The sequence below is a fragment of the Paroedura picta genome, chromosome 3, assembly GCF_049243985.1.
Source record: "Paroedura picta isolate Pp20150507F chromosome 3, Ppicta_v3.0, whole genome shotgun sequence".
NCBI classification, from domain to species: Eukaryota; Metazoa; Chordata; class Lepidosauria; order Squamata; family Gekkonidae; genus Paroedura; species Paroedura picta.
Window position 1 is genome coordinate 57,431,726 of NC_135371.1, and position 20,385 is coordinate 57,452,110.

General features: G+C 44.7%; 1 protein-coding gene across 3 annotated transcripts in view; it reads right to left on the reverse strand.

Moving 5' to 3' along the window:
- The window catches only part of POC1A (POC1 centriolar protein A), a 99,872-nt gene that overhangs the window by 28,853 nt on the left and 50,634 nt on the right, over window positions 1-20,385 (reverse strand). The window contains exons 1-2 of one of the 3 annotated variants that reach the window (XM_077325826.1): window positions 3,848-4,176; window positions 1,134-1,218 (exon numbers count right to left, since the gene is read on the reverse strand). In XM_077325826.1, the coding sequence (XP_077181941.1) occupies window positions 1,134-1,218; window positions 3,848-3,865 (103 nt within the window). In that variant the 5' untranslated portion in view covers window positions 3,866-4,176. Of the gene's footprint in view, window positions 1-1,133; window positions 1,219-3,847; window positions 4,180-20,385 lie in introns of those variants that run through there. The other 2 variants (XM_077325827.1, XM_077325828.1) reach the window with 2 other exon arrangements.

Genomic DNA, 20,385 nt, shown 5'->3' on the forward strand with positions numbered 1-20,385 from the left:
CGGGACACTGAAAGTGTTTGCCTTGACCATGGCCTATTTATGAAACATTAGAGGCCTCAAATAGTTTTATCTGACCTTCTGGTCCACATAATTGACTATAGGTCCATCATATCCTGAATATATATTTTTATCTAAAGGAGCTAACTGGCAATAACAATTATTGTATTGATTGTATATTTTACATATGCTGGTTTTATCTGATGCCTGACCATTGATAAAGGTGGTTACTAGGGTTGTGAACGGCGGCGTCCAAATCAGCCATTCCAGGCCAATGCAGCCAGCGCTGCGGGGGAGGCATGGGCGCCAGTGCGTAACTCGACACACATACACACAAGCGCGGAGCCGATTTGGACACTGCCACGCACAACCCTAGTTACGCTGAAATGTGTCTGGTCAGTGGAGGCATTAGTATGTATTTATGCCTTGATCTTATTGAGGCCACGCAAAAAGTCTAGGGTTTTTAACTTGATTAATAAATACTGGTACTATATTTTTAATATTGTGTTCCACCCTGTATAGGTTTAAGTTGTTGATGTTGACCTTTTTAGGTTCTTGAAATCTGGAAACCAATATACTGACTGCAACCAGCTTATTGTTGTGGTTAAGATTGGTGGCTTCTAATCTGGAGAGTGAGTTTGATTCCCCACTCCTCCACTTGCAGCCAGCTGGATGACCTTGGGCAAATCACAGTTCTGTTAGAGAAGTACTTGCAGAGATTTGACAGAGTTCTCTTAGGTGTCTTTTGTGGGTAGAGGAAAGAAGACCATCATAAGATGCTCCTTCGGGTATTGAAAAGTAAGGTATAAAAATCAACTCTTCTTCTTAATTTCCATTTTAGGTATTGCAGCATTTTAGATTTTTCAAAATTGTTTTGATTTCTCCAAGTTATACCAATAAGCATAGTCATAACTCTTGAGTCAATGTCATTCTGGACTGCAATTTTCTAGTTTGCTGTTATCAGTACTGAAAATACTGTAGTCAAGGCCTAATCTGATTTTGCATGGCATACATAGTATTCCACAAGAAATTCCAACAAGTTTCTCTAGCTACTTAAAAGTAGATACAATATTATGACTTGTGACTGATCTGAAAATAACTTTTTGCTTGGTGTGAAAGAGAACAACTAAGCTTACCCAGCTGTTTCTTATTTAAGCTGAAGTCTACACTAGTTACTGCATCTCGGTGGCCTTTAAAATTTCTCTCCAGTGTTGGATCTTCCTATAAGAGATAAAAAACAACTTTGAAACAATAGATACACATTTTCATAAGATCAGATGGATAATTATAAAGCATTCAAAAACAAAAAAATAGGGTGAAAGTACATAATTTTTATTACTACCAGATACAAATACTGCAGCTAGTGTTTATTACCTCTCTGTGTCTGAGGTGGTTCACAACAGTGGAATTCAATTAGCACAAGCCACAAATGCAAAAAGCAATTGGAAAAACTAAAAACTTTACAAATTGCAGCAACTAAAACTTAAAACATGACATACATCAAATAGAACCATAATATGATTGAAAGTCTAAAAGGGATGAGAAGAGCCAATTCAAAACAGACTAAAATAAAGAGATTTTATCTGCTGTACAAATACTACAGAAAATGGCACAAAACACAAAGTGAGAGAGTATATTCTAGTTATGTATTTAAATTGTTAATGTTCTAAAATCTAGGAACACCGAAGAAGCACACTCCCCACCCTAGAATCACAAAACATATCATACCTAATTTGTTCTTTCATATATAATTGTGCCTTCACATCAACCAACTATCTCACAACTATTTGTATGTCACTGTACAGCATTTTAGTACACAGTGCTGTGAGGGCATCTAACAGTGACATCCTAAGCAGTATTATATCCTTCAATAAGTCCATTAAAGTCAGTGAGCTTAGAAGGGCATTACTTTGCAAATTAAGTCACCATAAAGCATGGAAAATACACATTCAAGATCCCCGTTTTAATGTAAAAAGAGAAAGATGAAACAACTTTGTTATTCAAAGTACTACAGGTCTCTGCTTGTTTTGAACTGAAAGTATGAAACAACTCTGTAAATTACACTGTTAAATAAAAGGTATATTTAAGCTTCAAACGCTTCTGGTGAGTCTCCCTTGCCAAAATATGTGATAATTACCTATCAAACTCTAAAATTGTATTTTAAAGTATTTTTACTTCACACATTTCCTCTTGGCTCCAGATGTCATACAAACAATATAGCCAAATAAAAAAAACCAAATACCTCCCCCTCCCCTTAAAATATGCCTGCTGTTGATACATTCTCTGACTTGCCAAACAAGGAAGCCTAGTAGTACTTCCCAAAGATCTCCAATGAGAAGGCTTCACCTCCTCCCCCCTTCAGAGAGCCCATGTCAGTGGGAGCCATGATGGAGATGACCCAGGTATGGCCAATGCCAGGCATGCTGCCCTGAGTGGGGAAACAGAAAGCATGTGACAGCCCAACAACTATAGCTGGTGCACAGGAACATGCAGAAGGAGAGCAGCAGCACTTGAATACTAACAAATGCATTACAACTCCCGGTTTTGTACTCAAAAGTTATTTCACCCTTTTCTTTTTAGACTACATCTCCTTGAAGACGCTGCTTACACAAACAGTCACATAATTAGATTGTGTGTGTATGTGTGGGGATGTTTTTATTTTGCTTTCTGCTTTCTTGGTTTGTGGCCAAAAACAGGTTATCTTCACCTGCAATAGGGCTTACTTCCAAGCAAAAGAATTTGGATCATGACACACATGGCACATCTCAATAATGATATGAAAATCTGAGTATTAAGAATGTGTATCTGCACAAGTTATTCAGTGTATCTAAGTACTGTAAACCAGGCAGCATCTCTACACAATGAATACAAGATGGGCATGTTTCAAAAAATCTTTGCTTGGAGGGTAACATCTCCTGAATTCATGATTTTGAGCTTCATATTTAAACATGGTTAGTCATGATTTCTAAAAATTCCAACCATTTTATCTTCAGGGTAGCTATTCTTCCTTCCATGGGTATATCATATAATTATAGTTTCAAGCACGCAGCCATGTTGGTCTGAAGCAGAACAAATTTAGAGTCCAGTGGCACCTTTAAGGCCAACAAAGTTTCATTCAAGGTATGGGCTTTCATGTGAGGAAGTGTGCCTGCATATGAAAGCACATAGCTTGAATAAAACTTTGTTGATCTTAATGGGGCCACTGGACTGTATATTTGTTCCATATCATATCATCATCCATCGTAAAATTGGAGCAGAAATGCCACACAGCCCAGAAAGTGAGCAGGACAACATATTACAGAGAGCAGCCAGGGTCCCTTGTAAAGCAGTTGGGCCCTAATATCCTTATTTGAGAGAAACCCAATAAGGAAGGTTTTCCTAATACAAAGGCTTAACAAAACGCAGAACTTGAGAGGGGAAATTCCTAACAACCTGACCCGTAAGAACAGCAGAGCCCGGCGATATTTTTGCACCGACGGTGGCCTAATCTGATTACTGCTGCTTAACACTTCCTCCATTCCATTTTAAGGCCACTACAAACTGCAGACTGGAATTTTGCCATCAGTTCGCGGGGAGGTTGCGTGCCTCACTAGGAGTTTCAGCTAATTCAAAACCTGCCGCCCTGGGGTACACCGGTCAACCCAATAAAAACAACCTTCCCCGACCCCCAACAACTGTCCATATACCCTTTGGCCTGCCAGACGCCTGCGTTTGCCTGGAGACGCCGCTCGGCCCCGCTCCCGTCCCGCACTGCTCTCCCCGCCGCCCCCCTAAGGCGCCCTCGGCCAGCTGAGCCCAGCTCCACCAAGGAGCCGGCCCAGGGGACTCCCTCGCCCTCCCCGGCCCTTACCAGGCAAGCGAACGCCATGGCGCCGCCACTGACTGTGGTCCGCGGAGCGATTCGGTTTGCCCGCCTCTCCGCCCGCCTAGTAACGGCGTCCTGCGCTTAAAGGGGAGGCGGCAGCGCAGGCGGGAAGTGCCCTCCGACCGTCTAGAGGGGAAGGAGGGTCTGGTTCTGGAGAGGGCCTTTTCGGCCTCACGAAAGCGACTTCCGGCAGCTCCGCGCCGCCTCCTCTCTCCGGGCTGCAGGGGCTGCTCTTCTTCCCGCCTCGGCCGCGGGAGAGCGTCTGTGGGGGCGCCCCTTAGGAGGGCAGGCCCGCTCGGCCGCGGTGCAGGAGGAGGAGGAGGAGAGGAGGAGGAGGAGAGGCTGGCTGTCTGTCTGTCTGTCTGTCTGGGGCGCGTTGCTGCACAGGGCGGGGCTGCTAGCGAGGAGTCCGCCTAGCAGGGGGGAAACTGGAGCCAGGACGGGGTCGTCCGCTTGGCGCGCGAGGCGAAGGGGCACTCCGTTGAATAGGATTGGGGAGGAAACTCTCCTCCAGGAATAAGGGGGAGACAGAAAGGCAACTCAACTCCACCCTTCTGCCCCCATTTGACCGGAGCTGGGGGTGGGCTTGTATATCTCCCCCCCTCCCAAAAAAAACCTTTTCTTTATACATGTGCAAGCTGCACTTTGTTATGTTCCCATGGGCGACTTCTGCATATCAGCAAGCAAGCCGATAAGCTGTTTATTTCGTTCAAGATATACTGAACATAACTTGCCCCCCCCCTTGCTCTTTGAGCCCAGAATGTTCCTTACATGCCTGAAAACTATCAAAGTTCATGGAGTTGAGCAGGGGCACTCAGTGCACTAGCTGCCTACAGCTGATTGCCAAAATCTAACAAAATGCTGTTACTCTTGCTCATCAAAGCCACCGCTTGTGCAGCTAACAAAGATCCATGACTGAAGGGGGCTAGCAATTTGGTGAATTGTCAAGGTTTTCATGGCCTGAGTTAACTGGCTGTTGTGAGTTTACCAGGCTGGGTGTCTGTGGTCCAATGATTTTAGTCCCTGACATTTTGACAGTAACTGTGGCTGGTATCTTTAGAGGTAGAACACAGCAAAATGGGGATTTGTATGTCTACTTTGGTACAGAGAGATTTCCATCCTTGCCATGTCCTACCTCTGAAGATGACGGCCACTGCTACGGTCAAAATGTCAGGGATTAAAATTATCACACCACAGCTACACTGGAAAACCCACAAAAGTCAGAATAGCAGTTTGTTCAAAATCTGGCATCTCATTTGGACAAGATAACACAATGCTAAAAATAATACCCACTGAATTCAATGGGATGGATTCTATGCACACTTATTCAGCAGTGAATGCAGGGTTATTTACCTGCAGTATTGCAGCCTTGTCATAATTATTACTTAAAATAATTTTGTCCTATAGAGCAGTGGTCCCCAACCTTTTTATCACCGGGGACCACTCAACGCCTTTTACTGAGGCCCGGTGGAGGGGGTAGTTTACTCCTCTACTCTCAACCACTGCCCTAACGCTCTCTGATCGCTATGGTAATGTTTAAACATCCCTTCAAAATAAGATACAGACACACCACAACAATGAACATAAGGAACATTTTATTTTCATGGAAATTTTAACTCATGACAATGACAAATCAATGGGAACCCTGAGCTTATTTCTCTGCAATGAGATAGTCCCATCTGGGAGTGATGGGAGACAATCACACCCAAAGTGTGTTCTAAAGGGCGGGGGGGGGGGGAGGGGAGAAGGGGGGGAGAAGGCGTCCTTCGGGGCCCATCTCCAATTAGTTGACGGACCACATGTGGTCCGCAGCCCACAGGTTGGGGATCGCTACTATAGAGAAAAGTCCCTGACCCAGCCTAGCCAAATCTTGTCAGACCGCAGCAGATAAGCAGGACTGATGGACAGGCAGGCAATAGCAAACCACCTTCTAACATCTCTGACCTTCAAAACCCAACAGGATGACTATAAGGCAGCTGTGACCCAAGGGAAAAAAGTTAGAAGAGGTGGTGTTTAAAAAAATATCTGCCCCAGGTGCCCAATAGGCTAGGTATACCATTGTCAAAGAAAAACCCTGACTAGATACCAAGAGAAGCCCTGACCAGGCTAGCTCAGTCTCGTTCGATCTGATAAGCTAAACAGGATCAGCCCTAGCGGTTAGTATTTGGTTGGGATCGGGAGACCACAAAGGAAGAGGAAGTCCAGGATCATTACATGGAGGCAGGCGATGGCAAACCACCTCTGAACATCTCTTGCCTACAAAACCTTACAGGGTTGCTATATGTTGGCTGTGACTGGACAGCACTTTCCACCACATTAGAGGGATGCTTAATTAACTATGTGTGTGCTCTCAAGTTGCAACCAACATATGGTGACCCCAGCAAGGGATTTTCCAGGTCAATGAGAAAGGTGTTTTGCCATTGCCTTCTTCCTTGGTGATCCTCCCCATCCCAGTCCATCCCCTTTTATTAACTCCTGATTTGTGTATTTACAGTGGAGATTGTCATTGGCCTCACCACAGGGTCCCTGATACCGAGACTGCCCTATAGTCAGCATCTTCTAAACCTACATTACCTACACAGCAGAAGACAAATAGCCTCCTTAAAATTATAGCCTAAAACACCCCCCCCCCTCCATTGTTGTTTTTACAACCAGCCTGATGAAGAATCAGGGCAAACTCAGAAGCTGGAAACACTTTTGTGTCGTTTTGCTTGGTCTTCTATTTTATGGGTTTTGCTTTTGGATGTAGCAACAGAAGCATGTCTTCCTCTTAACACCAGATGGCAACCAATGCCTGTGTACCAATGTCCAAACAGGTTTTGTAAAGAAAGCCTAACTTTAATTACAAAGGGTCTGTTCTGAAGTACTTTAGAAAGTGAAATCATTCTTATCGTTACAAATTAAATAATTATCAAATTAAATCAGGACATCTATGGCAATTGTATAATAATGCCAAATTATTGATGATGATGATGTTATCTGTTCAGTGGTGTCTGACCCTCGGCGATTCTATAGGAAAGTCTTCGCCATGCGCCCCTGTCTCCGACTGCTTCTTTTAGTTGGTTCATGGTCATCCCTGTATTGGCTTTGATCATGTCGAGCCAGCGGATCCTTTGGCGACTGCATTTCCTTTTGCTGCTGACCATGCCGAGCATTAATTATTTTTCTAGCGCGTTTGATCGCATGGTGTGTCCAAAGTAACTGAGCTTTAGCCGTAATATCTTACCGTTTAATGATATAGTTGGTTTGCTCCTCTCTAAAACTGTCTTGTTGGTAACTATGGCTGTCCATGGTATTCGTCTCCAACACCATAATTCAAAAGCATCTATTCTCCTCCTGTCTTCCTTCTTCAGAGTCCAGTTTTTGCATCCATAAGTTGTTATGGGGAAGACAATGGTGTTCACTAGCTGGCCCTTTGCATTAAGGCTGATATCCTTACTCTTTCATATTCGGTTCATGCCTAACATTGCGTTCCATCCCAGTGTTATTCGTCATTTGATTTCACGGCTGCATCCATCACTTTGATTGATCATAGAGCCAAATTATTACTTCCTCAATAGACAATTCAGCTTGCCTGCATTGCCATCATCATATAAAGTCTGTCACTGGAAAAATGGTGCCTCAAACAAACAAACAAACAAACATGTAGCCGCATCACTGCCCTCATTCTTGATCTGAACTTGTTTATGTGCATGGAAATATTTGTTTCTCTCTGTATGGTTAAAGGATAGTTGTAATACACACTCACATAAGCAGCTTGCCTATTCCTAGTGAGGTATGACTAGGTGTTCCTAGTTTTGGGTGTTCCTAGAAGTGATATCATGGCATCACTGACAGCACCCTCCCCATGTTCCCTCCCCAGGCATATAGGTTTGTATGAGATCCTTTCCAGAGCCTGGTTTGTTGTACAGTGGTCATGTCAGGCATCCATTATGTATATAGTCGAACTTCATATCTATACTGTTTTGCAATACAATTGTTTGTAGAGCAGTACATATTTAGAAAAAAGAGCCTCTTGTGGCGCAGAGTGGTAAGGCAGCCGTCTGAAAGCTTTGCCCATGAGGCTGGGAGTTCAATCCCAGCAGCCGGCTCAAGGTTGACTCAGCCTTCCATCCTTCCGAGGTCAGTAAAATGAGTACCCAGCTTGCTGGGGGGTAAACGGTAATGACTGGGGAAGGCACTGGCAAACCACCCCATATTGAGTCTGCCAAGAAAACGCTGGAGGGCATCACCCCAAGGGTCAGACATGACTCAGTGCTTGCACAGGGGATACCTTTACCTTTACCTTTTTTATATATTTAGAAATAGGGAGGAGCTTTAAAAGATTGGGGAAGGATAGGACCTCAGTGAGCTAGAATGCCATAGAGTCTGCCATAGAGTCTACAGGAGAATTGGTCTCTGTCCTCCCCAAATCGCTCTCCAGGCTCCACCCCTAAGCTCTTCTGCTATTTCCCAACCCAGAGCTGGCAAACTTAATTACAGCCTTTACAGCTGGGTGAGGGTTGCTTGTTGCAAGTTGGGAAACTCCTGGAGATTTGGGGATGGAGTCCAGGGAGGACAGGACCTCAGTGGGGTACAGTGCTGTGGTTTCCACCCTCTAAAGTAGTCATTTTCTCCAGAGGAATTGATCTCTGTAGATGAGCTGTAATTCCAGGGGATTCCCAGATCCCACCTGGAGGCCCACCGCAGCTTTCCACACCCCCCAGCAAGGCTCCTACTAGGGATGCCAGTCCCCACGTGGGACCTGGGAATCCCCAGTTTTCCAACTCATCTCCAGAGATCAGTTCACCTGAAGAAAATGGCTGCTTTGGAGGGTGGACTCCATAGCCTTATACTCCATGAAGGTCCCTCCCTGCCCCATTCTTATCTCCACCCCCAAAGACTCCAGGTATTTCCTAGAGTTGGGAACCATACTCCAAGTCCCTGTAAGCCAGGCCCACTGTGGCTTCTCCCCTACGTTGCTATCACCACAGCTCCCATGCCTAGTGAGGTTCTCAGCCTCTATAGCTGGGCCTGCTGCGTCTTCCTACCCCCCTTGCCGCCAGTGTTGCTCTTGGGCCCAGCTTGCCTCCCAGCTGCTGCTGCTGCTGAAGAGGAGATAGGGTTTTATGTTGTCTGCACATGCAACAACAGACAGTGCTTTTGCATGGGAAGGATTTGCACCCCCAAAATTAATTTTGTTAAGGTTTTCAGATTTTTCTGCACACCTAGGTGGTCCCCACATTTTGCAGACATACCTGTTTTCTTTCTGTGTGGCCCTGATCTACAGAGATCTGCAGATGATCCATCTCCAGGTGGCTAGTAGAGATATAGATTCTAGGAGAGCAACATACCCCACCTGGAGGTTGGCAACCTTACCAGTGTTTGACAGGCATTCATAATTGTTCTTCAGGAAAAAGTTCTGCACACTCCCTTTGAGTAGGTGTAAAGATATAGGATTATCATACTTAAATTTATGATCTGTGAGTCATCTACCCAGTTCCCTATGTGACAGGGAACTGGGTAGATGACTATCACTATGTGATAGGGAACACGTGAAGGAAATTATAAGCGTTTTCATACCAGCGTTGTGTCTCTTTCCGTACTTGACTTCAGGTGGATATGTAGAGAGAAAATTGTTGCAGGACAGGCAAGGCTAGTCCTATTTCATAATAGAGAGATGTGACAACAGAGTGAAAGCATGGAAGTGGTAAGGGAAGATCTCACTAACTATTTAGAGTTCTTTGAGGGGGTGAAGAGACATGTGGAAAAGGGTGATCCATTAGATCAGCTGTCCCCAACCCCTGGTCCGGGGACCGGGACCAGGACCGGGCCGCAGCTCCTCCTTGTCCTCCTCCCCGGCTGCTGCCTCAGGGGCTGCCCTACCACTCTGCTGCCGGCTCACCTTTGGTGCTCTCTGGCAGCCGCCATGGCTGGGGCTCCCCCTCTGTGTGGCACTGCGCAGCTACTGCTGGCAGCGCCCTCGCCCCAGTGGGTGGCGGGAAGTCAGGGGCATCGGCAGGAAAGCAAGCGAAGCAGGGGCTCAGGCAGCGATGACGTCCCTCGGCAAAAGACTACCCCCTCCCCGGGCCTCAGTAAAATTGTCAAGCATTCACCGGTCCCCAGAGCTTTCGATACAGAGCTTTCGATACAGTTCCTCATCAAAGGCTCCTAAGTAAACCTAGTGTTCACTGGATAAGAGGACATATCCTCTGTCTTGTGGATTAAAAACTGGTTAATAAACAGGAAACTGATTTTAAATGGCCAGTTTTCACAGTGGAAGGTGGTAGGCAGTACTAGGTCTGGTGCTTTTTATTTTGTTAATTAATGATTTGGAATCGGGAGTAAGCAGTGAAGTGGATTACACTAAACTGTTCAGGGTGGTGAGAACCAGAAAGGCCTTTGAAGAGATTCAGAGGGATCTGCTGAAGCTAGACAAGTGGGAGTCAACATGAAAAATTAGTTCAACCTGAACAAGTGCAAAGTAATGCTCACTGGAACCAAAAATCCCAACTTTGTATATATACACTGATGGAGTCCAAACTGGTGGTAACTGACCAGGAGAGAGAGCTTGGAGTCATGGAAAATAACTTATGATGTCAACACCATGTGAAACTACAATTTTAAAAAGGCAAATGCTATGTTGGAGATTATTAAACAAATCAGTCAGTATCATAATGCATTTATGCAATGCAAATAATGCAAATAAAATAAAATAAAATTAAGTTGTCCTTTTCTGCACCTTTTCCAGGTGCAGAAAAGGGCAACTCAATTGATTAAGGAGATGGAAAACTTTCCCTATGAAGAAAGGTTCAAGAGGTGAGGGCTCTTTAGTTTGGAGAACTGACAAATGAGGAGTGTCATAATAAAGGTTTACAAAATTATGCATGGAGTAGAGAAGGTAAAGAATGAAGTACTTTTCTCCCTTTCTCACAATACAAGACCTGTTGGAATATGCAAGATCTGTAGTTTGCGTAATTCAAAAGCATATGAAGAATATCCTATAGAGGGCTTCAGAGAAGTGTTGTTGTTGTTGTTAGGTACGAAGTCGTATCCGACCCATCGCGACCCCATGGACAATGATCCTCCAGGCCTTCCTGTCCTCTATCATTCCCCGGAGTCCATTTAAGTTTGCACCAACTGCTTCAGGGACTTCATCCAGCCATCTCATTCTCTGTCGTCCCCTTCTTCTTTTGCCCTCGATCGCTCCCAGCATTAGGCTCTTCTCCAGGGAGTCCTTCCTTCTCATGAGGTGACCAAAGTATTTGAGTTTCATCTTCAGGATCTGGCCTTCTAAGGAGCACTCCGGGCTGATCTCCTCTAGGACTGACCGGTTTGTTTGCCTTGCATTCCAAGGGACTCGCAAGAGTCTTCTCCAGCACCAGAGTTCAAAAGCCTCAATTCTTTGACGCTCGGCCTTCCTTATGGTCCAACTTTCACAGCCATACATTGCAATTGGGAATAACATAGCCTTGACTAAACACACTTTTGTTGGCAGGGTGATGTCTCTGCTTTTTAGGATGCTGTCTAGATTTGCCATAGCTTTCCTCCCCAGGAGCAAGCGTCTTTTAATTTCTTTGCTGCAGTCCCCATCTGCAGTGATCTTGGAGCCCAGGAAAATAAAATCTGTTACTGTACTTAGCATAATTAGAATAGGAACTTCCTGATATTTTTCTAATATTCGAATTGGCTCAACTGGAGATTTCCTGGTCCTTTGAACTTCCTTCCTCCCTGCTTCCCTCCACAACCAATTGACTGAATAAAATAGCAGGACAGCTGGGAATTTCTTCTTTCTATACAAAGTTTGTTTCTCTTCTAAATAAAGTATGTTTTATTCTTTTAAGCTGCAACCTCTCTTTGCATAATTAGACTGCCAGTTTTCTTTGCATATTTAGACTGGGAATTCAGTGAAATTGATGAGCAGTAGGCTTACAACAGATGAAAGGAAGTACATCTTCACCCAAAAAGTAATCAAAACATGGAATTCACTGCCATAGATACTGGTGGTGGCTACAAGCACAGACAACTTCAGGAGGAGATTGGATAAACATATGGAGCAGAGATCCATCTATGTCTCTTAGCCCCAGGGTATAGGTGGAACACTCTGCCTGGAGCCATGATTCTCTGTATTTTTGGTGCCTGGGAGGCAACAGTGAGAGGGGCTTATGGAGTTCTGGCCCTGTTGGGTGACCTCCTGATGGCACTTGGGTTTTGGCCACTGTATGACACAGAGGGTTGGACTCGATGAGCCACTGGCCTGATCCAACATTGCTTCTCGTGTTCTTAAAGGAAACATGTATAAGACCTCAGTCCTGTACCAAGGATCTCAGATAACAGGGCTGCGAAAGAAACAGCTATGTCTGCAGAACTACTGCAACTTTACAGCACACATCAGAGGACTAGTGGACCAACAGTTTGAGACACAGCACATTTATATGTTCCTTCTCTAAGCATCTGAAGTTGTTACCTTCTGGATTTGATTCAGAAAATGGTGAGCCAGACATTAGAACACAATGAGCTGGTTGGCTATAAAGCTATAAGGCATCCCATCCCAGTAGGGAAATAATTTGGAAATCCCACCCAGTCTTCTTCCCCAAAATTGTCTTCTCTAGGATTCTCTGAGCTCTCAGACACCTAAGGTTAATTTCTCCTGCCCATTTTCCTTTCACTGTCAGCTACTCACAAAATTCTACTCTCACCCAATTGTTTAGGGTAGTTTGATCTTTGACTGCCCTTGAGGAGGGGCATCAAAATAGTCGCCAGTTGGCACTTGGCTGTGAGGCATTAGCAAGCTTTTTTGCAGATAGGGTCTTGTCGCTCCACTGGGACCTTCCTGCCACCTTTAATACAGAAAAGGAACTAGAGGCCACTTGGTTGTCATGGGGGATACCTTCAGGAAGCTCTCAATAGCCAAAGTGGACAAGTTGCTAGGGTCAGTGAGGGCAACCACTTGCCCCTTGGATCCCTGGCAGTCATGGTTGCTCAAAATGGGCAACCAGTGGATAGGAGCCCCTCTGGGAGAGATCCTCAACCTCTCCCTATCCACAGAGGAGTTCCCAGAGTTGCTGAAGAAGGTGCTGGTTCACCCTCTACTGAAAAAGCCATTGCTGGACCCATGGGACCTTGCCAGCTACCTCCTGGATTTGCATCTTGCATTCCTGGGTAAGATAGTTGAAAGGGCTACTGTGATCCATGCAATGGTCATCTCTTGGCTAGATTTCTGTAACTCACTCTATGCTGGCCTACCCTTCTCCTTGACCCGGAAACTCCATCTGATAGAGAATGCAGTTGCTAAGATCCGCAGAAAAACACCATGGAGGATCCATATCCAGCCTGTGCTGAGGCAGCTCCATTGGTTACCAGTTGTGGGCTGGATCAAGTTCAAGGTTTTGGTTTTAACCTTTAAGGCCATTTGTGTTTGGGCCCTGTTATCTGAGGGACCACTTGCCTGCTTATGCCCCCCTGCAGAGCACTTTACTCTGCAGGTGCAAATCTCTTGGAGATCCCTGGCCCTAAGGAAGTGTGCCTGGCCTCGGCCTGGGCCTTGTCAGTCTTGGCCCAACCTGGTGGAATGAGCCACCAGAAGAGCTGTCACAGATCCACAGGGCCTGCAAAATGGAGCTCTTCTGCCAGGTCTCTGATTGAGGCCATTGCCAGTGCTAGGAACACCATGGCCCCATCTCAGGCTTAACTGTATTAAATCTACACCCTCACCTCTAGAGATGTCTGCTCGGGGAACAGGGATTTTTTTTCCTGGCCACCAATCTTTATGGTTTGTAGGGGTCTTAGGTCCCTTGGGTACAATTAGTTTTACAAGGGGATTTTTATGGGGGTTTTATGTTGTAAGGCAACACAGGTCTTTGGAAAGCGGTGGGATGTAAGCTCAATAAATAATAATAATAATAATAATAATAATAATAATAATAATAATAATAATAATAATGTTGTTGTTAGATTTATTTCCCGCCTCTCCCGACAGGCTCGAGGCGGGTCACAACAACTAACCCCATTAAAAAGGTAAAGGTAAAGGTATCCCCTGTGCAAGCACCGAGTCATGTCTGACCCTTGGGGTGACGCCCTCTAGCGTTTTCATGGCAGACTCAATACGGGGTGGTTTGCCAGTGCCTTCCCCAGTCATTACCGTTTACCCCCCAGCAAGCTGGGTACCCTATTTCTGCTTTCTGGCTTTTTGGACAAGTCAAATTTTCTTTTTTTTAAGTTTCCTCTGAAATAGGCAAAGAGGCCCAGATATGGAGCTCAGACAGTGCTTAACTTTCAGGAAGCAAGAGCAAACATGACATTCAATCTGACCTTCATATGTGTCTCCATACTCCTGTTCTGCATTTGAGCCGGAGTTTGCACAATGAAGGTCAGTAAAGTTCACAGCCTGTGATGCATTCAGGGTTACAAACACATAAATAGACTAGAGACCAAGATTGATATCACAGGAATGCTATGGAAGTTCAGAAGAGTTCACCATTTCTGTCTCCGCTGATTATATTCCAAAGTTCCTTATTGTGGCACACAGCATGAATACCTGAAGTACTAGTAGGTTCCTGGCAGTACAAGCTGGCAAACCCTTTGTAGCCTCTTATAGAAGGGTCTCCCAAAAGCTGCTGGAGGCCATAGAATCCGCCCACCAAAGCAGCCATTCTCCTCAGGGGACCTGATCTTGATCACCTGGAGGACAATTGTAATAGTGGGGGGTCAACAGGTAGGAGACATAGGTTTATTCTTATGTCCACCTGTTCACATGTAAAGCAAGGGATGATGAGTCTCTTAAACTAAGGTGACCAGATTGTCCCACTTTTGGAGGGACATCTGGGGGCACCTAGCAAATTGTACTTATGTTGAAATTTAAAAAATATATATTACAATATTGTTTTTGCGTTCTATGAAATTTTTTGTTGCTCCATAAAGACCAAATTTTAAATCAAGAACACCCCCCCCCCCCCGGTCAATGGTGTCCCACTTTACCAATGTTGAAATCTGGTCAACTTATCTTAAACAGAAAATGGAGAATGTTGAGAGAAAAACTAAATCCTGCCTTTCCTCACTGGTCTCTGTTGCTTTATTTTTCTTTTCCAGTACATCTTTAGGACCTCTTGGAGGACTGGAAATATAGCAGAAGACTGGAGGAGAGCAAATGTTATCCCAATCAAGTACAAAGTTTTGGTTTTGACTTTTGAGGCCATTCACAGTCTGGGCCCAGCATATCTGAGGGACCACCTACTGACTATACCCTCAAAGAGCACTTTGCTCAGTCACGAACCCGGCTGGTGATCCCCAGCCCTAGAGAAGTACTTCTGAGCAGGGCCAAGGCCTTCTTGGTCCCACCTTGTGGAATGAGCTTCCAGAAGACCAGCAGGCTCTTCAGGAACTTCCTCAGTTTTGAAGGGCCTACAAAACAAAGGTCTTCCACCAGTCTTTGGGTAGGGGCCAGTGATTGACAGAAAGAAACATCATGATTTGGGGACCTCCCTAAAGTAAACCATCTTAAAGTAAGCCACCCTCTGAGTGGGAGTTGAGGAGGCAAAGATTCCAGACAAAGTAGATAGGGTATAATTTTAATTGTATTAATTGTTTCTGCTATGACTGTAACTTTTAACTTGTTTAAACCAGCCCAAGTCAGTAATGCTGAAAGGGATGGTAGGATATACTAATCTAAATATAAAATAAAGCTTCAAAAAAAGGAGAGATGACCTGGGAAACTATAGGCCAGTGAATCTGCCCTCAGTTGCAGGGAAGATCCTGATTTTAAAGGAGCAAGCTACAATTTGTTGATCCAGGAAAGTCAGCACAGATTGGTCTCCAACAGGTCCTGTCAGACCAATACGGTTTCCTTTTTTTAACTTAGTGACAGGCTTACTAGATCATGGAAACTCAATTGATGTTGTTTACGTGAAAAGGCTGAACGACTTAGGATAAAGTGACCAGAAATCTGGGGCCACAAGGCAGGATGCGCCGCCACCACTGTGGCAGTGGTGGTGGCAGGCGGGCCCTCCCTCTCCCCCCTCCCTCCCTGACTGGCCTCAGAAAGGCCGCGGTGGGGTGACAGCGGTGGTAGTAGTTGCAGCAGGCAGGCCCTGCCCCCTCCCTCCTCCCTCCCTGACTGGCCTCAGAAGGGTGGTGGTGGGGCGACGACGGAGGCGGTGGTGGCAGCGGCAGATGGGAATGAAATAAGAATGGTTAAGAGGCATCCACAAGCCAAGATCTTGTATTTTTTCTGCACAAAGTACCCCTAAAAGAGTTTTTAAAAATTAAGAAGGCTATAAATCACTAAATTTCAGTGGTTCAAAGCTGCCTGGAAGAAGGGTAATTTGTAGTTCTTTATTTTAATGAGAAAGAAAAAATGTCATCGTTCCCCTTGCTTTGTGCAATGCCAAGCAACTTGTTGGCACAGGATAATAGTCCTGATTTAACATTGAACAAAATCCAGGCCTGATCTTGTAATGTCAGCCCTCTCTGCTCTGTCCTTTTCATTTTGTACATGATTTATTTCATCACACGTCAGCCAGGTCAAACCAGTTTAGCCAGAGTTTATCTTTAAACAGATTGCTCAATGTTATGGCTGTGAATGGAAATTCTAGAAACAACTTTCAGCAGGCCCATATATCAATATTGTATTCAGTGTGAACCGCATAAAGAAGCTTATTTATTTATTTGTTTAAGAACATAAGAAGAGCCCTGCTGGATCAAACCTGTGGTCCATCTAGTCAGGCATCTGGCTCTACTCTAAAGTTTTGGAAATGATTGCACAAAGCCTGGATGGCTGACATGTTGTCAGGCAGCTTTAGACTTTCCCATCCCACACACAGCAGCCATTTTATGTGCCATGGCTATTCCCTCCCCCTGCAACTGGTGGCTTTGGGTTCTTTTTTAAAATCAGGAATTGACTTTTGTTTTTATTGATATAGTTTTATGACAGTAGATGTACCAGCTTTCCCAGATTTCTTTTTTTAAGTAAACCTCTTGCATCTTTTACTACAGAGATATAAGGGGAAAGGTTTGTTTCCTCAATGAGAGGGGATAGAGACTTGCTTTTTATAAACAAAAAATGAACATCAGAAATTCAGAGAATCTGTGTCCCATGTTGTTATAACATTATATTGATGTAACAATATTCACTTTGCAATTTTAAAAAAAACGGAATAAGTTCTCAGGATACAGGGTAGAATTGCCATTACCACGTTACTGGGATAGGTGAACATTTGTTGCCAAATACTAGGTTGAGCCTCAAGTTATCCCAGAATTACAAATGATCATCAGACTATTGAGATGGCACACTATTGGGACCCCTGGAAGAAAGGGCTCAGTTCTGCCCTTCCTAAAACCTCACCATCACCAGTCACGTCCCCCTCCCAATCAGAGTCGGCAACCCTAAGGGAAACCTGCCATGTGAAAACCCCATGGACACTATACTGTATCAGCAGTGACAGCAGCGATGTGGAAATTACACATGCCTGTCCTTGTGTGAAAAATACCTCTTGACACTAAGGTGCCTTTTTTTGTAACACAGTGTCAACGTGGAAGCTGCTTTCCCATGGCTTCATTTCCATGGTACTGTTGTGGCATGAAAGAGCCCACACCATGTGAGTCCAAATCATGTGAGTGCTTCCCCCAAACTAAACAAATAATCATTGTGTAGGAAAGACCTGCACAATTGGTCTTGCCCATGTTGCCGGGACTTTAACTATTACAGCAAAAGCATGGCATGAAGCCATTGAGTAAGATCTCACTGCCCCTATAGTATAGTATAGTATAGTATAGTATAGTATAGTATAGTATAGTATAGTATAGTATAGTATAGTATAGTATTGTATTGTATTGTATTGTATTGTATTGTATTGTATTGTATTCAACACCCACATCAGCAAACCATTAATTGATATATGTGACTATTGTTTAATGTACTTGAAGCAATAAAGTGACTTTATTCTATTGCCAATTAGCATTAACAAATGGGAACCTGTGATTTTCCCAGGGATATCCCTCTGCCCCCTTAACTGCCTTCTCTCCACCACCACTGCCAGGCTGTCATGAACCAGGCAGAAGACACCTCTGTAAAATCACTGGAATAATCACTTCCTCGAGACCAGAATTGTAATGAAATCCATAAGGAATATTTATTCAGTACACTAGAACTAATAGGCATCTATAGGAACAGTTCGATGAGCAAACTCCTTGGCAGAGACAAACGATCAATCTCCCCCTTGGGGGTTTTATACCTGGGGATGGGGAGGAGGGAGAGGAATGAGGGGTTCACTAGGTGGGAAAATGCAACAGTTCTCAAGGGAGCAACCGGGAACACACTTTGATCTAAAATTTGCAAATGTTGAGACTTTGCAGAGCCTGGCAAGGTCAGGAAACTATAATGGGGAGCTGGTGGAGAGACACTTTGGAATGCAAAGGGAGGCAGAAAGCCAACATAGTGATTTATGAGTTTATGGCTCCTAAGGGAGCAAGGGGCCCAACAGCCCCAGAGCCACTAGGAACTCTCCTAGTGTCATGAACCCTGTGGCCCCAGTCTAGATGTCCACATTTGTGGCCACAATTCAGTATTGGAATACAAGATATCTTCCTAAGACTTCTATCTACTGTGTTGCAAACTGCAACATGAAACACGAAACCTATGAAACACGGGTCAGGAACCAGGGTTCATGAGACAGGCTCATTGTAACTCCCAGCCTCAGTTGCCAGGGCTTCTCCCCTCCTTCAATTGCTGGGGGCTTTGGACCATCTGCACCTCCTGGTCACCCCCATCACCATCGGACCCAGCAGAGTTCCATCATAAGGCCTACTAGGATTCCCACCATCCACATCACTATGCCACCATGGCTCCTAGACTCAGTTGCTGGGCCCATCAATGGTTCTTGCCACTTTCTATTTATTTATTTATTTATAAATAAAGGCTCAGGGCGGTTTACATAGAACATAACAACAATACATGAAACAGTCTATAATATATGAATAACCATACAATAATATTAATAACTAATAGTTGTAACAATATAGCTGTATAAACAGTGCAACAGTGCAAACAGGTCCAGAGCACTCTGGTGGAGTTCTGAGAGGGAAGGGGGAGCAGGGGCCCTTCAGTCGCTGTTGGAGGTAGGTGTGCTATCTGCACACCTAATTTTGATTTTAGGAACATTTTGTTGAGTATTTTGTGTATAAAAGTAGCAGAGTTAATACACATGATGAGACTGCACAAGACATTATTAATGTATAATAAAGTATTTTACTAGGACTGCTAGGGTATGGGAACCGGGACGCAAAACAAGAAAATGCATAGCTTCCTATAGCTTGTGATGGAGCTCTTAACATTAGCTGTTACATGGTGGAATTCCAAGACTGATCTCCCTCTCTGCCTAAAGCGGTTTAGAGAATAAAGGGAGGAAGGAGAATTTCTTCTCTTCCATTTACAGTTGCATGTATGTGAACAAGACATGTAGACATTGGCGTAAGCATTTTACATACCAATAAACAAATCACATGACCCACTTAGCCTGTGCCCAGTAGCAACAAGGGGCTTTTTGCACGGCTTCAAAATCGCACAATGGTTGCCAATTGGAAACGCTATTGATTTGCCATAACGCACGACGTCGTAGACAATCTGCAACACTCCTGAAACCGATCAGCAAAAAGCGCTTCGTTGTAGCGCTTTCAGGGGAATCCCAAAAAGTGGATTCACCCTCCGGAAAGCGCTACACTCTTGCAAACAATCTGCAACACTAGCGATAAAGACCTGTGCGTTAACATTGTTGCGGTTTCTTCAAAGTCCCTCCTCCTGAGCCTGTCCTCCAAACTTCCGGCGAAGCGATCGCCTTTTTTTTTTCTCCGAGCGAGCGGGGATAAACGCACCAGCGAGCCTCTTTCTGTTTAGAGGCTTCCCTGGCTTCAGTCCTTCACCTTTAGTCACTAAGCACAAACCACATAAAAGCCCGTTTGCTGAAATAAAGTCCCTTTATTTTTTACACATTAATTCAGCCGAAAATCGGGCCCGTGAGAGGGGGGGGGATTTTTTTTTTATCACTCGAGGCAGCGTGGCAACGATCATACGATCAAACGACAGCTCACATTAGGCAGCTGGATGGGTCTCTCCGTTGCAACGAATCTACACAGATTCGTTACAATGGGTCTGTTTTTTTTAAAAAAAACCTCTCTTAAAGGGAAAGGGGCTGTTTGGGAGCATGCTAACGGCTGCCCATTGGCTGCTTGACGGCCAGGGGCGGGACGAGCTTGGCAATAGCGCTTCCTTTTCTGCCGAGACCGGAAGCTGTGGGAAACGCTACAAAACGCAACTGGATTCCACTACAAAGGCAGGTATGCATAACGACGAATTCCACTATTTTAAATGGCGATTTTTCGTTCAGTGACCAATTTGCAACAAAGATCCCGGTGCGTAAAGCCCCCAAGTGTCAACAAGCAGTTAAACCCTTTTTCTGACAGTGGCTGACTCTTGCTAAAGACACAGTCTAACAAATTTAACCCCCTCCAAGGTTTTTACAACTGATTTCAGATTTTTCTTCAAACCTGAGGTG